Below are 24,343 nucleotides of genomic sequence, written 5' to 3'. Positions count from 1 at the left end.
CCTGATTCACAAAGTGGATTCTATCTACTTAGAGGAAACAGTGGACCTGATTTTCAGTGCACATCAATTCCAAGGCTAGTGTATGGTGTAGCATTGGCAACTATACATGTTCATTCTTGGCCTTACCAAATACATTGTTGAAGATTGTACATTCTTGACCTTACAAAGACATTGCTCTCAAATTTGGTTACTTGTGGGAATTTGTCACCATCTTGAGTCTGCTTCACGATGGCACGCCGGCTTTGATGAGAATGGGCCTCACCTGTGACATAAGCAAAGAAAATACCCTCTACTAAATTGTTCCCTTTATACAATAAGCCCCTGTGAAAGTAATGAAGTCTGATTGGACCCTGGAAAACATGAACCACGTTATGTATCTCTGAAGCTGCTTCTCAATGAAGATAGACATTGGTAATGAAATTTACTTGCAGTTTTTGGTCATCTGGGGGGAAAGAAGTTTGTTTCAAACCAAGCGCAGAACCCATGATCTACTGTGTAGCTCTGATTCCCGCCGTGCAGAATGATTCTGAGGCCTGGACAGCAACAGTCTCTAAGCATTAGACAGAGACCAACAATTAAGTTTCTGTAAATATTATCCAAATTCATTACCAAAGTACGTTCTCTAAGGCCAACAACTTATTCTTAAGGGTCTCATTGAAATCAGACTAATTGAAGAGCTACACTGATCCAAACGCCATCACAATAAAAGGACAAAAACCAAGCAGAGAAAAGATTCAAGGATATCCTTAAAGCTTAATAGAAAAAGTGTACCACTATCTCTGCCTCTTGGGAATTATTTGTCCATGGTAGCTCAGAATGAATGTTCATAAATGATAAATAGTTATAGAGAAAAACCTGTTTTTAAAATCTTGAGGGGATAGAAACTCTGAAACACAATTAAAATCATTGAAAATAATACATTTTTAAAAAGATTCATTGCACTTGTCTACCTTGCTGTGGGTTGTTTGTGTGGATTCCCAAACCTAGATGCTGGGAAATTATTTTAACAGCACGGGCTGCCAGCAGTGTTGCAGCTTCTTCAGGATAGCCTGTGAATTCATATGCCTGCTTGGAGTACCCAACTTGGTAGTGTCCATCCTGAGAAATGTTGGCAGTTCCCTGCATAATAGCTGCATTTTCTTGTGAAATCCAGGCTATTAGTCATGTTGCAGAAAGTAGAACAATGGGTTTTGTATGAAATGCACCTTGTGTGCAGTTTTTAAGTTTCATAGCAGGCAGTGTCAAAAATAGTATTTCAGCAACCCAAGGCTGCATAAGGTATAGCCCACCCATGACAGAAATGTTAGGTTGAGGACAAAAATACATATAGTGTGCAGTAACTGAGAACAACATCTGAAAGGAAAAGTTGAATATTTTTATTTCAGTAGTGCTAAAGATCTGATACTTTTTGGGAGAGATGTTCCAAGATAGAACAATGTTCTTTGTTACTTTAAAAAAAGATGCTAAGGTTTTTTGATGAGTAATTTCAAAGCCTTTTGGAAGCAGAATATAGATGGAGGCAAATGGATACTTAAGGACTGGATGAGGGCACAATGATGTCTAGGATGCACTTTTTGGTCTTCTGAAAAATTTGAAGAAAACAAGTCCTTTTTTTACGCTATTGACATAGTAGGCTAGTGTTGAAATCGGTTTGCCTTGCTTTTAGAATTTAGGGAAACATAATATTTGTTGTAATTTATTTTTTATTAATTTTATTTAGTGATACAGTGTAGAGTAGGCCCTTCTGGGCTTTAGAGCCAAGCCATCCGAGCAACTCTACAACCCCAATTAACCCTAACCTAACTTAGAATGACCAATTAACCTGCATCTTTAGACCATGGAAGGAAACTGAAAGACACGGGAAAAAGCCATGCATTTCAAGGGGAGGATGTACAGAGTCTGCTTGTGGAATGGTACTGGAATTGAACTCTGAGCTCCAGAATGCTCCAAGCTGTAACAGTGTCGTGCTAACTGCTACACTACCATGGAGTATACTTCAATATAATTGAAGAATATTCATGGTAAACGTCTTTCAAAGTATTTTTCTTGTAATTAGAACTCCAAATTTATATTTCTGTTGGAGTGAGTGTAAAAGATTATTTAGTATTCATTAGGAGGTATTCTTTTAGCTGTACAAGAATTAGACTTGCACTTTCTAATCACAAGTAAGCATGTACATTTGTAAAGATGTTATGTCATTCCAATGCATAGTAGTCTGATTTGTATATTTATTGCTTTTAAAATGAATTCAGCTGTTTTAATTTAAATTACAGAATCTTTTTGGCAAGATGGCAGATGTACTGGAAAAAATTAAGAAGTAAGTATTTCAATTGCTGTTTGCTATAAAAGAATAATTTGATCTGAGTTTATGTTATATATTGTAATTTTTTTTAATTCTTACAGCTTATTTATGTGGGTACATCCAGAAATCACGCAGAAGTTGTACATGGGCTTATGGCTCCTCTTTATTGCATCTTGCTTCTTTCCATACAGAATTCTTGGTCTCATTATAGGTAAATAATACCATATAATTTTTTTTTTGCTGAAGCTTTTTGTAAAATTTCAGATGTGGTGTTTAATAACAGGATACTTTTGATTATGATTGATATTTGCATCTGTATGAAATGTTATAGAGATTTGTTTTTTTCCAAATTTAAGTGGTTCCCTTATACAAATGAATGTTCTGGGAACAATATCAGTAAATTTGTCAGTGACCATTATAAATGCCTTGCTGGGTTATACTGGTGGACTTGTATTCCTTCAATAAGGTAATTAAGAAATAATAGGATATGGTGAAAGGCCAAAAAAAATCTTTAGCTAGAAAATCAGCCTTAGACATGTTGAATATTTGAGCAAACTCAGAGGACAGAATAGTCTACACATGCCTCTGATCCTTATATATTTTTGTAGAGCTTATTTTTGGATTTAGATCATCTGTGAGGATCAGTTACATCTAAGCATGCCTTGTGTTTTTTGAATCTGATGATACTGAAAGCTGCCTCTCAAAAGTAGAATATTTCTGAGTACATTTCCATGTTCTTGTTACCATCAGAAGTTAAAATGTTGTAAACTTAAGATGAATTAATGATTTATCAACCAAAATTGATAATAGAACAGTTACATTATTGAACCCCAGAATATCCTTATAACCCCTAGAGTTCACATGTAGTTAGTATCCTGCTAAAGATTAAGCAAATTATCCATTCCACTCCGAAGATGAAGATGAGCAAAAGACAATACCTCTGTTAGGAACCATAGATGCATTTCTTTTGTCCAGTCATAAATTCCTTAAGGAGCACGAAAATCCACTGTGCACTAAATATCTTGCCAGTTCTGATGATGTTAACCCCAAGATTAAAAGAACATTTATTGGATCTTGAGGATATTTCTGATTATTGACATTGTACAAGGTTTAATGTGTTCCCTTGGAAAGAGTTCACATTTTGTTTTTACAGAGGTAGATGAGGTCATGGTAATATAATCTATTTTGCTTTTTGGGTAAGTTTCAAGTTGTACAACTGCCTGAAACTCTTTTGGTTCCGGAGCTACTCTCTCTCTAGTAAGACAGTCTAATCAATTAATTCTGATAAGTAAAGGTGCAGCTTTAAAATTCCTGGGAAGTTTGGAGTGGGTATCATTTGTATGGGCCATTGTATCAGATTAGCTTTGAGAGTTATTGCAATTTGACAGCCAGGAACCAAAGCTGAGAGTAATAATCTTGATTGAATAAATATTTAAAATAATCATTAGTGTAGAATCTGGCTGAATAAGATTTTTTTTTTGTGAAGGAGATAAATTTCTGTGTTAGTTAGCTTAACAAAAATATTTCCAGGCCAGATCGTGCAAGATTATAGCCCTTAGAAGTTGATTGCTTCATTCTGTTCCAGGACTTTATGGAGGGGTCAAATTTTTTCTCATTGACTTTATCTTCAAACGATGTCCAAGGCTTCGAGAAAAATATGATACTCCGTATATCATGTGGAAGACTTTGCCCACAGATCCTCAGCTAAAGGAGAGATCAAATGCTATTCCAACGAGAAAGGTATGTACTTTTAGTTAAATTTCCTAGTGCTTTTGTGTAAAAACAATATGAACCCAAGTTCCTGGTTAATGGCTACAGTTGATAGATATTCAAATTTTTAAAAATATCTCTAGTGATCACATTTGCGGTTTGAACAGTGCCTGGAAACGTAGTTAATGCTACAAAAGTAGAATTTGATTATGAATTTTCTTTAACCCCTCATTGCAGTGTCTGCAGAACTGACTACACTGAAGCATTTTCTAAACTATATTCGGTATCTGTTGACCTTTTAAATGAAATACATGAAAAATCTAATTTTTCTTCTCCCTGATTAAGAGATGTAATCTTTTGTTCCAGCCATTGATCAGTGTACTTTAATAAGGTTCCAGTTTAGTTTGTTTATGTATGTGTGTGAGAGAGTGCGAAGGTGTGGGGCAAGATGTAATTCAGAAAAATAATCATTTTAAGTTTAGCACCAATTAGAATAGTGTGATGTAAGTTGTTGTCTGTTACATGTTTTGTTGTTTCTTTTTCTGCTAGCTGTCAGGGTTTGAAAAGGTAGGGCTTAAGTCTCTAACAATTTTTTTAAAAATTGTGTGTACTTTTGCAATTGTCTGTAATTATAAAGTAGATATTATTTACTGAGTGAAGTGTGATCTAGTTGTAGTCCTGTTGTCTTGTTTTGTGTGGTGCTATTGTTTAATAATTTTCTGTTCACAGAAATTGTAGAACAATTAAAAATGATTGAAAATGTGATTATGGAAATATAAGCTAAATTTTTAGCTTAAGGTAGAAATTCTATATTGTTTAAGGGAATTAGTTCTTTCTCAAAATTTTTATCTCCCTTAAACTATAGAATGTACCCATTTTAAAGGGTCAAACAATTAAGTTACATTAAGTTTAAAGTACAGTGGATTCCAGTTACTAGGTCGGTTGGTTAATTGGGGCAGCTGCTAATTTGGGACAACTCCATTTAAAAAAAAACAAAAATTAATTGAGAAAATAGCCTGGATTGCCCTAGTTTATTTGGGACACTATACCATTTAATTGGGACAGGTGGCAGTTGGAAATGTTGAACAGTTTCCAACTAGCATCAATTGCATGCAAATGCGTGGCAGTTAGACACTTGACCATGCTTTGAGCGAACAGTTTTTAAATAGCGTCAATTGTGTGTGTTCGTGTTCAAAAAGTATTGATTTTTGGTGAGAAATAAGCAGTAAGACAATTCAGAACTATTTTGTCCACTGTGGTTTCAAGCATTCAGGCTTGGAGATGCCAGAAACGTCCGGAAGTGAAAATGAAACTATTTCAACAAGTTAGGACCTATGAAAAATTTGAAGATATCAGCAATCATCTTGAATGTTACAATAAAAAAAATCTGGGAGGATACAATCATCAACAGCATCATATGAAGACAGTCCATTATCTGTACTATGTGTCTGCGCTGACTTTGTTCATTACTGTCAAAAGAACAGCATTGTACACTAGCTAAATTTCTCCATCGATAGCTATTAGAAACACAGATTTATAGTACTGTAGGAGTATTGGTAGTGTTTTAATTCTGTATTTCACCTAAATACATAATTTGTTACTCAGTTTTATACCTTTTTTAACTGTTACCATGAAACTTTAGCTAATTGGGGCAGCTGCTTAATTGGGCCAAAATGTAACGGAATCCACTGTATATAAAATAATTTACCTTTGCCCATAATTGTTGAATTTGTTCTGTTTTAATACCAAATCTTTTGTGAAAGTAGTATGTTGAAGGTTAAATTGTCGCACACTGCTGATGTGCACCTTTCAGAAGTCAATTAAATTGATTGGAAATTGCGAGGGTGAAGCGCTGCGGGAGGAGTGTGGGACAGGTGGCAGAGAAGGAGGGGCGGTGGGGTGGTGTAGGTCCAGACACACCCAGCCCTGAGACACCAGGCAAGGTCATTTGATTCTAAACAATTGGTTTATTCAGAGTGTGTCTCTGGTGTTTCCCACTTCCTACCCTCTTCCTTCCCCTTTTCCCACTACCATGATTTCCTTCTCTTCTCCCATCCTCCTTTCCCATTCTTAGTCCACAATAAAGATCCACATCAAAATTGGCTTTATCATCACTCAGTTTTTTTGTGGCAGCATCACAGTACAATACATAAAATTACAACAGTACTGTGTAAAAATCCTAGCTATATATATATGTGCCTAAGACTTTTGCACAATATTACTGTATGTTAATATATTTAATATGTTAAAATGTTGAAAGAAGTCCTGCAAACATCTGGGTTTATTTGATCTTAAACTGCATATAAAAAGCATAATTAAAAATAGAGATGAATGTCAAAGTGCCGTGGATTAATCAGAATCTTCAGGAATAAATTTTTATTATTGGAAAATTTAAAAAATTACATCATAGTGACATTAATCTTAAGCAGACAATTTTTATGAATTGTTTTTATGATTTTTCAGTCCAGTAGAACTTGCTTTACTCCCCTGTTAATCTTTGGCCCCTTATGCTCGGCAATATGGTTTATCTGCTTGAAGTGCCTACTTTTCTTTGCAGAAATATGGAGAGTTGCAAATGAACTAATAGGACAAATTTTGTTTTATGTTTTTGATTTGTATCTCAATCCATCAGTAAAATAATTGGGAAGAAAGAGATAAAAGATGGACAGATGTAGGGAAGAGATCTTGAGCTCAGGACTTAAGAAATAGGTGGAACAATGGACTTTTGATAAGTAAACAAGCTAAATACAAGAGAAATGCAGAGCTCTGAGGTTTTCAGAACTTGAGAGCAGTACAGGGATAGGGAAGGAAGTGGCAATGGGAACCTTGGAACATCTAGGTGAAAACCAGTATTATCTGGGGAATAATGAACCATTGTAGGTCAGTAAGAAAAGGGCAATCTGAGATTGGATCCTAAGTAGGGTAGTATTTGAACTGCAGAGTTTTGGATAAGCTGAAGTTTATGAAGAGTGGTAGATGTGTAACTTGTGTGGTGAGAAATTAATTATTTAGGTCTGCAGTTGATCATGATGTGAATCTGGCCTTTGGGTGAAGCTAAGTAGAGGCACATGGAGAGACTAAGAGTGTTTCGGTGATGTAAAGGGAATAGAGTGTTGAAACTCAAAAGATGGGTGCTGATGTTATGGAAAGTATGGTTCATACTGAGCCAATAGTCAGAGAGATAAATTGAATCTGAGGCGAGGTACAGTGTTTATGATGGGTGCCAATATTTAAGAGGAAGGAGTTGCAATTTACTCAAAATAGGATAAAAGATCGCCATTCACAATATTGACCTTTATTGGTCTCTTTGGCTAAGGTCCTAATTTCAGAGTCATTGGGATAATATTATGACACAATTCTTCTAAATAATGTCCATTTCAAATTATTTTCAAATTGTTTAATTCTGTGGTTAGGCATTTCTGTGAATGCAGGTAAAAGATAAAAGGTTTAAAAACAAAAGTTTGATTTCCAATGAACATTCTAACTCTTCATTTGATGGAAATGGTCAAAATCTCTGGGCTCAGAGGACAATTCTGCTTGTTAGTTTAGTGCTGCTGGTCCTGGATTGTTCTGGAGCTCCTAGAGTAGGTATAGAGCACCCTCCAGAGGCACAAGGTCCTTTTAGTTGCTTTTAATCTTGTGCTGATGTGACTGTTCCTTCCACATCATACTCCCAACTAAGCACAATTCTTTTCTGAATCTAATAAATATAAATTTGCCTTCTAATTACTGGAGCCCCTTGTATTCATTTTAAAGTTCTAAAGGTTACCTGCAGGCTTGGGTTTTGAGGGTTTTCAGAATCAGGTTTAATATCACTGGCATATACTGTGTACCCTGTGTTGGGTGGTGGGGTGGAGATTCTTCGCTACCAAAGGAGGTATAAAGTGCTCCTTACCTTTGCTAGCCTGCATTGTCACCCTTGGGCAAGGTGAACCACCTGCTTAGCCCCTGATCAGGGTCACGTGAAGCCATGGGAGCAGGTGGTGGTGGTCTTATGAGCAGCTGGTGCATAATCAGTGACACCAGGCAGACGATCTCTGGAAAGTATCGCCCATCTTGTAGGGACACTCTCCAGAAGAAGGCAATGGCAAACCACCTCTGTAGAAGAATTTGCCAAGAACAATTGCAGTCATACAAAGACCATGATCACCCGTGTCAAACGATATGCCATGAAATTTGTTGTTATGTGACAGCAATACATTGCAATACATCATAAAAACTAAATTAGAATAAGAAATATCTATTATAAAGTAAAATAAGTAGTGCAAAAAGAGAAAAAAAACTGCTTTTTTTTGAACAAGCAGATATAATTTTTCTCACTGTATATACTACAATGCTTGCTTCACCTTTTCTTTCTAAAGTATTTCTTTATACAATTTGTAATCATCCTGGGAGAAATATATTTAAAATGTTAAGCTGTAAGTAGTTCATTCTAGTGAGTTTTCCTGGATTTATGAACTCAGGGGCATCGTTCATCTTCCTTGTCCACATCTTGTGAATACAATGTTATTCATATTCTAATAGTTTAAGTACAAAAGCAATAGAAAAGAGAAATAATTAGGGTTATATGACACTAACAGGTGATCTGACCATTGGATTGAATCAGAAATGGCCTGAAATTCTATTAAGCTGCGAGCTGTGATAACCATGATGAAGTTAATGGTTAAAGGATTTTGAAAGGCACACTTTAAATTTCATCATTTAAGTTAATTAAGTGATCCTTGTTATATTTTTCATCAATTAGATGATATGAAGTAAATGTAAGAGAACAGAATATGTTGAATTCAGTCTGACCTTCATGTCGTGACATCTATTTGCAGCCCTCACCTGGCTGAGACAGGATCTCTCTGCACTTTGGACCTTGGGCAGCATAGCGGAGAGCCCTAAACCCAGGATGTCTCTGACTGCTGGGGCAGAACTGTGCCTTTTTTCTAAGTCCTACGTGAACTTAATATTTAAATATCTCTGATCCTTTGGGTCATTTAAAGCTACTAAATTTGCAGTAATTATTTAGAAATAAGAATGATGAAAAACAGCTAATTCAAAGCACAAACAATTGGGAAAAAATCTTCTACCTTCTACTTTGCATACTAATCTGCAGGCCTACTCTTGTCAACCATCCTTTTTTGTCATTCACACAACTGGACTTCACAAGTCCTTTCTACCTTAGCTGAGAGATTTTCCATTGAAGTTACTTAGGATCAGAGAGGCAGTTTCCTAGTAACTCTGGGGTCATGTATAGTATTGAATGCAGCACCACCTGCCCAAGTTTCATACTTCCACGCAATGTGCATGGAAGTCCAAGACTCACTGAAACTTCAACTGCTGATTGGAACCACTGACTCCAGCCCTGCAAGGTTTTTCTTTTCCTGAATGTTAATAGGGTATAATAGTGAGGAAAGGGTGTCTATATTACTTGCTAATTGCTCTATTGAATTTGCTTTTATGTAGTTTTCTGTGCCCCCCAACCCTCTAATTGCGATGTTTCCACAGATGCCAGCAGTCGCGTCAAGGTCCAACGTTACAGCCAATGCCATGTCTGTTTATAGTCGGGACGATGATGGTGCACGCTCCCACAGCAAAAAGAGCAGCTTCAGTGAGATTTTCAGTTTAGCAGAGAATGAACGTCCTTTACCAGGTAAGTACAGTTATGTCTATGCTGTATTACAATCTAATTTAATTTAAAATACATTTGAAGCTGTTATTTCTGGATCTGTGATAGATATTTGGACAGCATTATTTTGGGTAATAAATTAAGCGTAATAAGAGCTACACAGCAAAATTGGTGGGTGGCTGCAAGCTCCAGATGTGTGTTGTTGTATGGCAGGACTCTGTTAAGATGGCAATCATACTTGTAAATTAACATAAACTGTGAAATAATTGTGACTATACCTTTGTTTTTAGCCTCAAGGAGTCCAGTATATTTTGTGAAACGCTTGTCCTTTAATCGGCCCACGCTACATAACAGAACTTCGTATGATCTGTCTGCCATCACTGAGAAAATCTTTGCTACCCATTTTCTGTTGTTGCACACTTCACCATATCACACTCATGCACTTCCATATCAAATTATTACTTAGAAATTGCATTGTTTTGCTCTCTAACTTGTCTGTTTTTGAACTCTAGTAATATAAACAACATGCTGTAGGAACTCAGCAGGCCAGGCAGCATCTATGGAAAAGAGTAAACAGTTGATGTTTTGGGCTGAAACCTTTCATCAGCATTTGGTTTTGGCCTGAAACATTGATTCTTCACTCTTTTCCATAGATCCTGCCTAGCCTGCTGAGTTCTTCCAGCATTTTGTGTGTGCTACTTTGTTTTCCAGCATCTGCAGATTTTCTCTTGTTTGGTATTTGAACTTTTGTTCAGTAAATTAAGTTACTACTGTAGTATACGCTGTGGATTTTGAACTCTCCATAATGTCCCTCACATACTCTTTTTGAACCTATACCTATCTGCAGAACAAAGCAGTGCCCTTGTCCCATTCAATAACCAGCATTTTTCTCAGGCACCCTCCCAGTGCGCCTCATCGTGACCTTTCAATACCCGCTATATCCCGCTGAGCTAGTACTATCCTGGTCCACTCATTACTGCATCAGCTTGGCTGGACATTGGCTGCTTCACTGGTTTTTAAAATTCATCCCCATTGAGTAGGACTGCAGCTGTTGAATAGTTCACATAATTTCCTTGACTTTCATCCTATTATTCTTCCTCCATTCCATCCTCGTATTGTCAGCTCATTCAAAGGATCCATTTATAATGCTTTTTTGACCTGCCTTTGGCATTCATTGCCAGTGTATGAAGCATTGGGAAGTTGACTGGCTTCTGCTAAATATTTAGGAACGTGGGGTCAGGCTTCAAAGTTTCAAGTAAATTTATTATCAAAGTACATGTATGTTACCATATACAAACCTGAGATTCAGTTTGTTGTAGATGTATTTCATAAATCTATAGAATAACCATAACAGAATCCATGCAAGACCAGCTACCTATGGCGTTTAACCAGAGTGCAGAAGACAACAGACTTTGCAAATACAAAAGAAGAAATAATAATAAATAAATATCGAGAACATGAATCGAAAGTAAATCCATTGGTTGTGGGAACGTTTCAGTGAAGTTGAGTGAAGTTTGGTTCAAGAGTCTGATGGTTAAGGGGTAGTAACTGTTACTGAACCTGGTGGTGTGAATCCTGAGGTTCCTATAAATGTGAAGCCTGATGCACATTTGATAATTGCTGATTTGCACCTCTGTTTCAATTACTTAGGTTAGCTCTGTATCCGTCGACATAGTCACCAGAATCCCCCACTTTTTTACCAGCAATTTTTATTTGAAGTGGGAAGTGATATTAACTTGAAGCATACTTTACAATAATGCAAAATGATGGGGTGGGGCTGACTGCAATTTCAACGGCGTAATCTTCATTATGTGCCAAGTAATATTGAAGTAGCGATCATGGTCTTTATCAGTACTCTTCAGAGATTGTCTGCCTGGCATCAGTGTTTGCTTCACCAGGACCAGTGATGTGCACCAGTTGCACATAAGACCATATGCAACCTGCTCCCATGACCTCAAGTGATCCTGTTCATGGGAGGGGTGGGGGCTAAGCAGGTGCTGCACCTTGCCCAAGGGTAACCTGTAGACTAGCGGAGGGAAGGAATGCCTTGCAGCTCCTTTGGTAGAGACATACCTCCACCCCACCACTCAACAGAGTAATATTGGGGCTAAAAGGGTTAACATGAGGCTGAGTTGTTTATTCTTCTGTATATTGAAGAATAAGACTCAGCTGTTTGTGATAGTTAGAGTAATTGTCCTGGACTCCAGGACAAAGGCAAAATGATATGGTTTGAGTTGGGCTGTCCATATGATGTTGGTTCTTCACATAAAGGCAAGTGGATATTTGTACTTTCTCTCAAAAAACCTTTTCTGAAGCTACTTCAGTTGATACATGTATTGCAAGGGTACATTTTTGTTTGCTCAGACTTAATTAAGCAAAATAGAGTTACTGGCCAAACATGACCTAACTGAAAGCCAGAATAGGCTCATGGGCTGAAAGATATTATCCTGTTCCCTTGTTTCTAATATGAAAAGCAGAATAATTGTTTTATTATCAGAGATAAATTTGTAATCACCATGCATGACCTGCATTGTCTTGGTAATTTTCTTAAAATAAATGTTCAAAAATGTTATCTCTAGCAGAATGTAACTTGTTACCAAACAGGACACTGATGGTTAAAACTCTCCACTCTTTTTCCTACAGTATGTGAAAACGGATGGCGTTGCTGTCTAATTAATAGAGACAAGAAGATACCCACTGACTATATTCGGCATGGTTTCCTCTATGTAACAGAAAAGTAGGTTATATTAAAACATTCTGTAGAATCTTAATATTCATAACAAATTATTCAATGTTGTACAATTTAATAATTAAGGCCAAAATCTCAAAACGTCTCAAACTTCATTACAATGAGAAGGATTGGTTTGTTTGCCAAAAGACATAAATAATATGTGATGATAGCTTGTCTGAACCAGATGCAGTCTTAATTTGGTGTTTTTATTCAGTCGTAAACTTTAAAAAAAAACACACACACACCTTGATGTATTTGTTTTTAAAGTTAGTCTATCTGTTTAGGTCAGGAGTTCCCAACCTGAGATCCACGGACCCCTTGGCTAACAGTATGGGTCCATGGCATAAAAGGGTTGCAAATTCCTGGTCTAGGTCATTTCAGAAATGTGTGCTCCATTGATTTTTATGTGGGATTTAAAGCTTTCCAGCCTATTTGTTTTTCATTCTTTCAATCCGAGTATTATGTACTGGGAAAAAAAATGGCATTTTGTATTAGCACTAAAAGCAGCATATATTGACAGTGAATTAATTTAATTGACCCCTTGATGCTCAGGTAACTTTGATTCAGGGCAAGTTTACACTTTCAAAGCTTTCAAGGGGCTATTGAAAGCCCAATATCAATACGCGATAAAGGATTTTGGTACCATTTCCCTTTGCCAAGCAAAGGTCTGCTGATCACTTGGAATAATAGATAAGCAAAAGATTATTCCATTATTGTATATCAAATCAAACATAACTTTGCTATATATCAGGGGTTCCCAACCTTTCTTATGCCATGAGGGGTGAGGGGGGTTGGGTGGTTGGGGATCCCTGCTGTATACCACCAACCAGTGTTCCGTAGACCTGCCATATCTATGCATACTGTGTGGTCGTTTTATTAGGCACACCAGTTCACCTCATTAATGCAAACAACTAATCAGCCAATCATATGGTAGGTGCCCAATACATGCAGGCATAGACAAAGTTCAGCTGTTGTTCAGACCAAACATCAGAAGGGGGAAGAAATTTGGTCTAAGTGACTTTGACCATAGAATTGTTGTTGGTGCCAGAAGGGGTGGTTTGAGTATCTTGGAAACTGCTGATCTGCTAGGATTTTCCTGCATGACAGTCTCTAGAGTTTATAGAGAATGGTGTGATAAACAAAGAAACATGCAGTGAGTGGCAGTTCTGTTGGCAAAAATGCTTTGTTAATGAGAGAGGTCAGAGGAGAATGGTCAGACTGGTTCAAGCTGATGAGAAGGTGACAGTAACTCAAATAGCTATGCATTACAGCAGTGGTGGGTAGAAGAGCATCTTTGAATCCACAACATGTCAAACCTTGAATTGGATGGGCTACAGCAACAGAAATCCACTCTGGGTTCCACTCATGTAGCTAATAAAGTGGTCACTGAGTATAGTTAGGAATGGTAGTGGACAATTAATCAACTTGAAAAGAAAAAGAGGGTTTCCAAGAACATGCTCAACCTCAGTGAAACCAGGGCTTGAGGCTTTCCCAAAGTATTTGCATTCATCATTGGATAGAAATGAATGATGCATCTCACTTTCCTCTTAAGATTTCCATCATCACAGGAGATAATTTGCAGTCTGTTCTTTTCATTCTACACACAAAAAATGTCTGACAGGCATTAGATACATAAAATGCAATGGGATACCATCCAAGATGTACTGTAGTACTGAAGATGTGCTCTTGAACCGGTTGTTCCTCTAGTCAAGCTGCTCCAATATATTTAAAATGTTGAAAATTACTGAATATGCATACAACCTGTTCACAAAATGCAAGGTGAATCCAATCCACCTAATTATTGCTCAGCTTTTAGCAAAGTGACAATTGTCAGTTATCAAACAGTACTTATTCACCAAAAGCATAGTGTCTGCTTTCAGATACTCAAATGTAGATCAAAGGTTTGTATTCCCCTGATCCATGTTTGAGGTGAGAGTTTTCATCTGTGGCATTGTGTTACAATTTGACCAAGTGTGGCACCAGGAAGCCTCTTCAAACTGATAGTGGCATTAACAGGAAAACACATCTGTTGTAGGTATCATTCCTCACATTTTGGGGTGTAGTGGTTACCTGAAAACAAACCAAAACTGCTCAGAGACTGAGTACTGGAATTGACACTGTATGTTGTGCTTCTGGAGTATCAAAATTCCAAATCAAAAAAAGTATGTTCAATTCTTTATCGTTAAACCAACAAAGATGTACAGTCTTATATTGATAAAGTTAATGAAACTAAAACTAATGATGTAGCAAAATTAGTGTTCCAGTTAGTGTAACTAAGAAGGTACAACCAATTGATCTAGCAGTCGAGAAATTAATGCTCTTAATAGCAGTAAATAAAAATCACCCCCAGCCCACTCCCTGGCTCAAACTCTCAACTAGACAAAACTGAATTAAAGACAAAGAGTGAATATGTGACTATACTCTTCTCTTCCACCATGCTCCAACCCACGTGACAAATTACTCATAATAAATGTGCAACACAAAATACAATACAGACAAGCAGAAAATCGATACTTGTATGTTTACCAGACTTAAGTTATCTTAGCTCTAGGATTTTGTTGCAGGCAGTAGGTGTGGGACTTTCCACGACGGGACTGCTTTGTCACGGATCACACTTCAAACGTAATGTCAAAAGTAGGAATATATGCCACAATTGTTTTCCACTAGTACTAGTGGATTGGTACTAGTCAGAAATTGGACAAGAAATTTCCATTTGTAAGGGATATATCCTGCATGATTAATAACCTTACTATGCCTCAAATACTCAGTCCTTGACTCCCCAGTACATAGTGGCTGCACAGCAATTTTTTTTAATCTGCTACTCAAATCACATCCTGACCCCTTGAGCTGTAAAAGGCTAAGGCCAGCATAAGCATAGGACCCACACCAACTGCAGATTTTGCCTCTAGACCACACACTATCATGACTTGGAAACACGTCACAGATATGACATTTTTGGCTTGAATCCTGTAACTCGCTACCTAGCAGCATGCAAATAGCACCAAATAGTTATGAGAGTGGCCAGCAAATATGTACCTGTATGTGGAAGGCTTATTAATTGTGATGAATGGCAGACAGATGGATAGCGTAGTATCAAAAGATCGATGCACACCAGAGTGATTCAAGTACTGTAATATTCCACAGAACCATTGACTTGTTTCGAACTTGTGAAAGAAAACAATAAACAGTTGTTGATTATCTTATGATGAGACAATGGCCAATGATATCATTATGATATATTTATTTTAAGAATCAAAACTTACAACAAAATTACTTTGTAATTTGGCATGCTCAGTGAAGATCAGTTCAAATTTTTGGTTTCAGTTGACATTAAAGGAACTTGGTTAAGATCATAAAACACTGGTTAGCCACAATTTGGGTCCACTTCTGGGTAGCATACTCAGAAAGTTGTGAAGTCTTTAGAGAAGGCACAGAAGAGAATTACCAAAATAATTCTTAGGATGAGAGACTTAAGTTGCTTTGAAAAACTGGAGAAATTAGGTTGTTTTTGGAACAGATGAGATTGCATGGAGATGTAGTAGAGGTATTTCTCATTATAAGAAATATAAACCGAGTAGAAGGAAATGGAAATATATCTGAAGGAAACTAATTTGCAGGGCTTTTGGGAGAGAGCAGAGGAGTGACATATTGGATTGATCTTAGATGGAGACAGTATAGCCCATGGTCTCATAATCTTCCTGTGATTCTAAATGGTTATTCTGATAGAAAATCCACTAGATCCATAAAAAAAAATTCTTCATATATGAACATTTCAATTTTTTTTATTACATTGATAATACCTTCTTTGAATGTTGGTAAATACAAAGTAAACTGGGTGTGACAGCCATAGTTATGCAAAATCATCAATTAAGGTCTGAGTTTATTTAAATTATTTTAAATGATTAAATTATTTTAATCAATTAAGATTCCCTATCAAACACTTTACAACTTGTTTCTTTCTGTCCAGTTATTTGTGCTTTGAAAGTTCCAAGTCTGGCTCATCCAAGAAAAATAAGATAATAAAATTAAAAGATGTTACAGAAATACAAAAGGTATGTCTGAGTTTTTATTTTGAATTTTGGCTTATTTGTTTGTTGTAGATTTTGTGGTTAAGAATGATCCTCAGTTTTTTTCTGTTTGAATTTTTGTATGTATAATTTGCCAAGGCTAACATGAGGTGCAACTAGATATTTTACATTGTAACTTTTCTACTAATACTTAAAATTCATCATTTTTCTTGAGTCTAAATAAGAATGACCTTAATAATATTTTCATCCATCGGGTTTCTGTTATGAAGAGTGGTGGTGATAATTCCCTTAAAATTTTTGAATCATTATGTGCTTACACATTTCAGCATTAATGTAAGTGATTTCATTTTAATGAGAGCTGCGTTCAGTTTGCACTCATTTTAAATCTCCCACATAAAACTACTTCAGCTAAAACCATGATATGTTTTCATTCAATTATCTGCTTGAACAATACTATATAGTGAGAATATGACAGATTTGAGGGCTGTATGTTATTCCAGGGTTTGAGAAATTCATGAGATCCCCAGATGACAAGACAGTATGCTCTTATATGAGAACATAAAACTGCACAGCACAGGATCAGGTCCTTAGGCCCACTGTGTTGTGCCAAACTAATTAAGTTAGTGATCGAATGACAAACCAAGCTAATCACTTTTGCCTGCACAACGTCCACATCCTTCAATTTCCTACACATTAATGCGACTATCTAAGAGCCTCGGTTTTGTCTCCACCATCACCATTGGCAGTGCATTCTAGGCACTTGCCACTCTGCACAGTAAATAACTTGCCCTTTGAATGTAACATCTCTTTTGAATATAACCCCGGTCTCCTTAATGCATGCTGTCTGGGTATAAGGCATTTCAACCCAGGGATGAAGATATTCGCTGTCTATATTTATGCCTGTCATAATCTTATAAACCTCTATAAGCCTGAGAAAGCAGTACAAATTTGTCTAACCTTTCCTTGTGGCACATGCCCTCTTATCCTGGCAGCAGCCTGGTAAGTCTCTTTTGCCCCCACTCCAAGGCCTTGATGTCCTTCCTGTAATGAGATGACCAGACCTGGATGCAGTCTAACTAAAGTTTATTCCTGCTGCTGCCTGTGTGGGTTTCCTCCAGTTTCCTCTCACAGTCCAAAGACGTACCTGATAGGTTAATTGGTCATTGTAAGTTGTCCTGTGATTGGGCGAGGATTGTTGGGTGGTACGGCTTGAGGGGCCTACTTAGTGCCATATCTCAATAAATTAATAAATAGATTATTAAGCTGCACCATAACATCCTAACTCTAGAACTCAACTCCTTGGCTAATAATGGCAAAAATGTCATGTGCTGCCTTTACCAGCCTATCAATAATTGTAGCCACTTTCAAGAGCTATGGATTTAGACCCCAGTACCTTTGCACCACAACATTGCTAAGTGTCTTGCTCATAAACAGTATACTGTACATTTACATTTGACCTTTCAAAGTGCAGCACTTTACATTTGGCCAGATTAAACTCCATCTGCCATTCCCTGTCCACATCTGCAATTGACCTATATCCTGTTGCATCCTTTGGCAGTCTTCTATTCTCTCCTCAACAACACCAATCTTCGTATTGTTTGCAAAATTACCAACCCACCTATCTATGTTTTCATGCAAGTCATTTAAATATACCACAAACAACAGACGTCCTATTGCAGATTCCTGTTTAACACCACTGGTCACAAATCTCCAGTCAGACCAGGTCACATTCACCACTATCCTCTGTCTTCTATGGAAAAGCTAACTCAGAACCTAAACAGCCAACTCACTATGGATCCCATGCATCTTAATCTTCTGGATGAACCTCTCATGAGAGTCCTTGTCAAATGCTTTAGTAAAATCCATGTAGACACCATCCACAGCTTTATCTTCGTCATTCATCTTAATCATCTCCTCAAAATGCTCAATCGCATTAGTAGGACATGATTTGTCCTGAACAAAGCCATGCTGACTGTCCCTAACTAAAAGCACTTGAAAAATATACGTTAATGAAGAATCCTCTCCAATAATTTCCTTATCACTGACGTGAGAGTCACCAGTCTCTAGATTCCAGGATTATCCCTTTATTCCATCATCGAATAAAGGATCAACATTAGCTACTCACCAGTTCTCTGGATATTGGTCAAGGCCCCAGCAAACACTCACAATAACCTGGGTATATCCCATCAGGTCCTGGGAACTTGATGTTCTTTAAGAGACGCAACTCTACCTCCTCTTTTATCTTTTATCATATTAGCATGCTCTACACCAGGGGTCAGCAATCTTTACCACTGAAAGAGCCACTTGGACCCGTTTCCCACAGAAAAGAAAACACTGGGAGCCGCAAAACCCGTTTGACATTTAAAATGAAATAACACTGCATACAACGGTTTTTTTGCCTTTATGCTATGTATAAACAAACTATAACGTGTTGCATTTATGAAATTGATGAACTCCTGCAGAGAAAACGAAATTACATTTCTGCATGCAACAAAAACATTTTGAACTCCGAAAAAAAGACGTTGGGTTGAAGGTTACTTTGAAGTAAAATACTCAATGTCTATTTGAGTTCTTCTTGTATTTATGAAAAACGCTGAACTTAAATTTTCCGCCAGCAGCAAACCAAAAATAACGTCAGCCAGCTGTCAACCTGAAAAATTTCACGCGGTGAAATTCACTGAACAATGAAAAAATATGAATATTCCTAAAATAATAGGCAATTAAAATATGTATCATACTTGGTTAATGGGATTTCTGCTCCTGGACCTCAGCGCACAGCATCTGCACATCAGGGCTGTATGACATCACCTTCATCTTTACACAGGATTGCAAGCTGTCATCTGTGAGGCGTGCACGATGTTTGTTTTTAATAAAGTTCATGTTGGAGAACACCTGCTCACATACATATGTGGATCCAAAGATCGACAGGACTCCAAGCGCATACTTTTTAATGTTTACATAAATGTCGGGGATAGCATTCCATGTTTCGAACACAAGTTTGTCCGGTTTAGGGAGGTTTTCAATATCACTCCATTTGTGATTCTGAGCAAGAACGGCCTTCTGACGGGCAACATCTTCAAGGTCTGCTGCCAAGCGTCTAAACTTGGACACCCATATGTCTTTGTCGGCTATTTCGACCAGTTCCATCTCAAGATCAGGTTTACTCACACCTGCCAATGCAGTCGTATTCAGTAGAGATGAATCAATGCTTGGGGGAGTGACCGGGAAGGATAATGTGTTTTTTTCCTCTCTGAACTCACAGAAGCGTTTCCCAAACGATGTTTGCATTGCGATGATTGCAGAATGTAAATACTCCGAACTTATCATGTCGTGACCTTGTTTGAACTCTCTCAAATTGGGGAAGTGAGACAAAGTGCCTTTCTGTCAATCTCTGGCAAGCACTGTCAACTTGCGCTCGAATGCCAAAACTCCTCCAACATGTGTAGGGCTGTACGTCCTTTCCCCTGAAGAGCTGTGTTCAGCGTGTTCAGGTGCGCTGTCATGTCTACCATGAAGTGTAGCTTTTCCAGCCCTTTGCTGCCCAGGAAAGTTTTCACTTCTTCCAGACACGCGACAAAGCGTTTCAGCACCTCCCCTCTGGACAGCCACCGGACTTTGTTGTGCAGCAGGAGATCAGAATATGCGCTTTCCAGCTCGTCCAGTAACAAACGGAATTGACGGTGATTTAAACTTTTTGCCATTATTTTATTGACAATCTGAATGACAACATCCATTACTTCTGTGCATTCCGGAGGAAATGTTTGAGCGCACAGTGCCTCTTGGTGCAAGATGCAGTGAAAAATCAGCAGCTTTCTGTCCAGCGACTTCTGCAGTAAAGCCACAATTCCCTTGTGCGTTCCCGTCATATTTGGTGCCCCATCAGTAGCTACTGACACCAGGTGGGTAGTCTTTATTCCTTTGGCTCTTAAACAATTCAAGACAGCCTCACAGATGTCCTCCCCCCGTGTTTGGTCTTTTAGAGGTATCAACTCAATCAGTTCTTCCTGTGGCCCGGCAGAGTTTACATACCGGCAGAACAACGCTATTTGTTCAATATCACCTTTGTCTTTAGACTCGTCACAGGCAATCGAGTAGGCCACAGCTGAATTGATGTCTTTAATTTGCTGTCTTGTGATGTCTTCTGCCATTTTTATGGTTCTGTCTTTGACAGTCTTTGCAGAGAGGGGCATATCCCTGATTTTCTGCACAATTTCACTCTTGTTTTTAAAGTCCGTGAATAGATGTTCTGAAATCTTAATGAAAGATTCTTTTATATATTCACCATCTGTAAACTGCTTCCCGTGCCTGACTATTTCCTGAGCGGCAATATAACTAGCGTATGTTGTTGGTTTTCCGGACTTCATCCATTGCTTGAAATGATTTTTGCTCATCAACCTTCCGCATCAGTTCCGAAATGGCTTTTTTTCTCTCATCTCCATCCGGATATTTTTGAGCAAAGGCTGCGTGTTTATTCTAGAAATGCTTTGCAACATTTGACTTTTTGTTGTTTACTAGTTTCTCATTGCATATTAAGCATACCGCTAAACCAGTCTCGTCAACAGTGAAAGCAAATGAATCTGTCCACGTATCATTAAACGTTCTGTTTTCTTCAGTCACTTTTCTTTTTTTAGAATTCTCCATAGTTGGCCTACCTTGGATCGAAAAATTAAAGAAATCGCGCACTGACGGGTGTCAGGTATTGGCAGTGGTGACGTATATTAATAGCGATAAAAACACGTTGTAGCGGTGTGCTCACGCAGTCAGTAAACTGCAGTCGAATAACTTTATTCGAACTAAACAGCCTTGCTTTTAAGCCTCCCTCAACCTGGCCCCCATGGGCGCGGATGCTGCAAAAGACCAATTATTTCCCAAAGCAACAGGGAGCCGCAGCACAGAGGTAAAAGAGCCGCATGTGGCTCCGGAGCCGCGGGTTGCCGACCCCCTCTCTACACCAATCTCCCTTTGCTACACATCCTTCCCCTAGAAGATAAGATCCCTGAATTGTTAATGAACACTATCCCATTATTCCTTTACCTCACTACCTCACATCCTCCACTCCCAAGCATGTGTTCCCTCCTTTTTCCTTGAGAGATCCAACCCCTTCCTTTGTTATCCTCTTGCTCTTGATAAATGTATAGAGGATGCCATCCAGCATTCACTTTCTACCGTCAGGCAGGAGACTGCTGCGTAAAGACAAGAACGATCGGGATGGGTAACGGCTTCTTCCCTCAGGCCATTAGCTTCTGCACTCCCTGCCGCTTTGCATTCAAAGTGCCATCGGATAATTTGTACTCTACCCTACGATATTTAATTTGCTTTGCTTTACACCCTGGCTTGGAGAAGCATCTTGTATGGTGGTATTCGTGTACATCGTTAAATGACAATAAGCTTGACTTGACTTTGGGTTTCTCTTTAATCCTATTTTTCAAGATCTTTTATTGGTCCTATTGGTCCATCATGGCTCTCATTCCTTCTTCAGTTCTTCTTCTCTCTATAATCCTCAAGGTTCTTTTTGATTTCAGCTTCTTAAGCCGGGTATGCGCTTCTATTTCTTCCTTGGCTAAATTTACCAACTCTCTTAACATCCAAGGTCCTCTTATCTTGCCATCCTTCCTTCTATCTGGAATATACCTGTGCTGTATTCAGTGCAAATGCTCTTTCAACACCCTGCATGTGTCAGATGTAGACTTGCCCAAAAACAGATTTTCCCCATTAACCCTCCCTAGTTCCTGCCTAATGACTCTTGTAATTTATCCTGTTCCTATTTAATATTCTCCGCAAGCTCCATACACATCCTTATCTGTTTGTTTGTTTGTTTGTTATGTGCCATGTTGGATGAAGTGGCTGATCTTGGTCTTTTCATGAGCATGATCATTCTTGGCAAATTTTTCTACAGAAGTGGTTTGCCATTGCCTTCTTCTGGGCAGTGTCTTTACGGGACTTGTGACCACCTGCTCTCATAGCTGCACGTGATCATGATCGGGGTGGGGGGGTGCAAAACAGGTGCTACAACTTGCCCAAGGATGACCTCCAGGCCTGCAGAGGGAGGGAGCGCCTTACACCTCCCTTTAGTAGAGATGTATTTCCACTCTGCCACCCAATCCTTATCTATAGCTATCTTAAAACTTCAGGTATTGTGATCACTTACAGTTCTTTTGCTGAATAATCAGTCACCTGGCTGGAGCTTGTACTCAACACCGGTGTGGCATCTTTTCTTGTCGGACAATATACATATTGGTTCAAGAAATCCTCTTGGATGTACCTAACAAATTCTACCAGTCTAAACTTATTATAATTATGAGATCTGGTCTATATTAGGGATAATGAAGTTTCCCATTATTAAATAACAACTCTTTGCCTTGGTATCTGTTGTTACATTGCGTTTTTAGACAATATCCAAGAATCATAATTTTTAAGAACTTCATCTATTTTAAATTATAAATTTGTTTGGAAATGCCTGGGGTCCCCAGTGTATTGTGGCGACCCATTTCCTGGCACATCCGAACCGGCTCACAATTAGATAGCCTACGGGGGTTTGCGAGCACAGAGCTTTGGAGCCTCTGCGCCACGGGGGGCAGGTTGAGGGAGGCTTAAAAGTGAGGCTGAGGATTTTGAATAAAGTTTTTTCCTGCGACTGCAGTTACCGACTCCGTGTCGTAATTTTAGCGCTGCGTGTAGCACACCGCTACAATTGGTGACCCCGACGGTCCAAACGATTTTTGGACCAGAAATGACCGACGCCGCCTCTGTTCATGCGGTTTCGTTGAAACTGCCGGGTTTCTGGACACAGCGCCCGGACCTATGGTTCCAGCAAGCCGAAGCCCAATTCCACGTTCGCCAGATCACCTCAGAAGACACCCGCTACTACTACATGGTGAGCTCCCTCGACCAGGACACAGCGGCCCAGGTCGCGGAGTTCGTACAGTCGCCCCCGGCAGACGGCAGGTACACGGAATTCAAAGCCCTGCTCCTCAGGTCTTTCGGACTCTCACGGCGCGAGCGGGCTGCCCGTTTACTGCACCTGGATGGCTTGGGCGACAGACCTCCATCGTGAAATTGGACGCGGTGGGACGGGACCTGGACTTCGCGTTCATCTATTTGGACAACATCCCCATAGCCAGCAGCAGTCGTCAGGAGCATCTTTCCCACCTCCGTCAACTCTGCGCCCGACTGAGTGAGTACGGTCTTACAATCAACCCCGCCAAATGCTAGTTCGGACTCGATACCATTGACTTCCTGGGCCACAGGATTACTAAAGACGGGGCAACCCCTCTGCCCGCTAAGGTAGATGCAGTCCGCCACTTCCCCCGACCCACCACGATCAAAGGCCTTCAGGAATTCGTAGGTATGGTCAATTTCTACCACTGCTTCCTCCCTTCAGCTGCCCGGATCATGCGCCCCCTGTTCGCCCTGATGTCAGGTCTGAGCAAGGACATTACCTGGGACGAAGAGTCCGCCGCCGCTTTCGTTCAAACGAAGGAAGCTTTGGCGAATGCCGCAATGCTAGTACATCCCAGAATGGACGCCCCTACCGCCCTCACAGTGGACGCATCTAACACGGCAGTCGGTGGGGTGCTGGAGCAACTCATCGCAGGTCGCTGGCAACCCCTGGCGTTTTTCAGCAAACACCTGCAGCCACCCGAGCTCAAGTACAGTGCTTTCGACCGGGAACTGTTGGCGCTCTACCTGGCAATCCGGCATTTCAGGTACTTCCTAGAAGGTCGGCCCTTCACCGCGTTCACGGACCACAAACCGCTTACCTTTGCGTTTACGAAAGCGTCCGACCCCTGGTCGTCCCGCCAGCAACGCCACCTGTCCTACATCTCTGAATACATGACAGATGTCCGGCACGTCTCGGATAAGGACAATGTCTTTGCGGATGTGCTCTCTCGCCCTACCGTTCATGCCCTTTCCCAAGGGGTAGACTTTGAGGCACTGGCAGAGGCGCAGCAGGCGGA

At 39.2% G+C, this 24,343-nt stretch overlaps 1 protein-coding gene across 4 annotated transcripts in view; it reads left to right on the top strand.

Moving 5' to 3' along the window:
* Positions 1-24,343, top strand: part of gramd4a (GRAM domain containing 4a) — a 169,251-nt gene that overhangs the window by 138,400 nt on the left and 6,508 nt on the right. For all 4 annotated transcript variants that reach the window (XM_059987465.1, XM_059987467.1, XM_059987466.1 and 1 more), the window contains 6 exons: positions 2,274-2,317; positions 2,404-2,513; positions 3,888-4,042; positions 9,506-9,650; positions 12,270-12,363; positions 16,325-16,409. In XM_059987465.1, coding sequence (XP_059843448.1) covers positions 2,274-2,317; positions 2,404-2,513; positions 3,888-4,042; positions 9,506-9,650; positions 12,270-12,363; positions 16,325-16,409 — 633 coding nt within the window. The remainder of the gene's footprint in view (positions 1-2,273; positions 2,318-2,403; positions 2,514-3,887; positions 4,043-9,505; positions 9,651-12,269; positions 12,364-16,324; positions 16,410-24,343) is intronic.

The sequence above is a fragment of the Hypanus sabinus genome, chromosome 13 (assembly GCF_030144855.1).
Source record: "Hypanus sabinus isolate sHypSab1 chromosome 13, sHypSab1.hap1, whole genome shotgun sequence".
NCBI lineage: Eukaryota > Metazoa > Chordata > Chondrichthyes > Myliobatiformes > Dasyatidae > Hypanus > Hypanus sabinus.
Note: the sequence above shows the minus strand (reverse complement) of the source record. Positions and strands in the feature narration are given on the sequence as shown.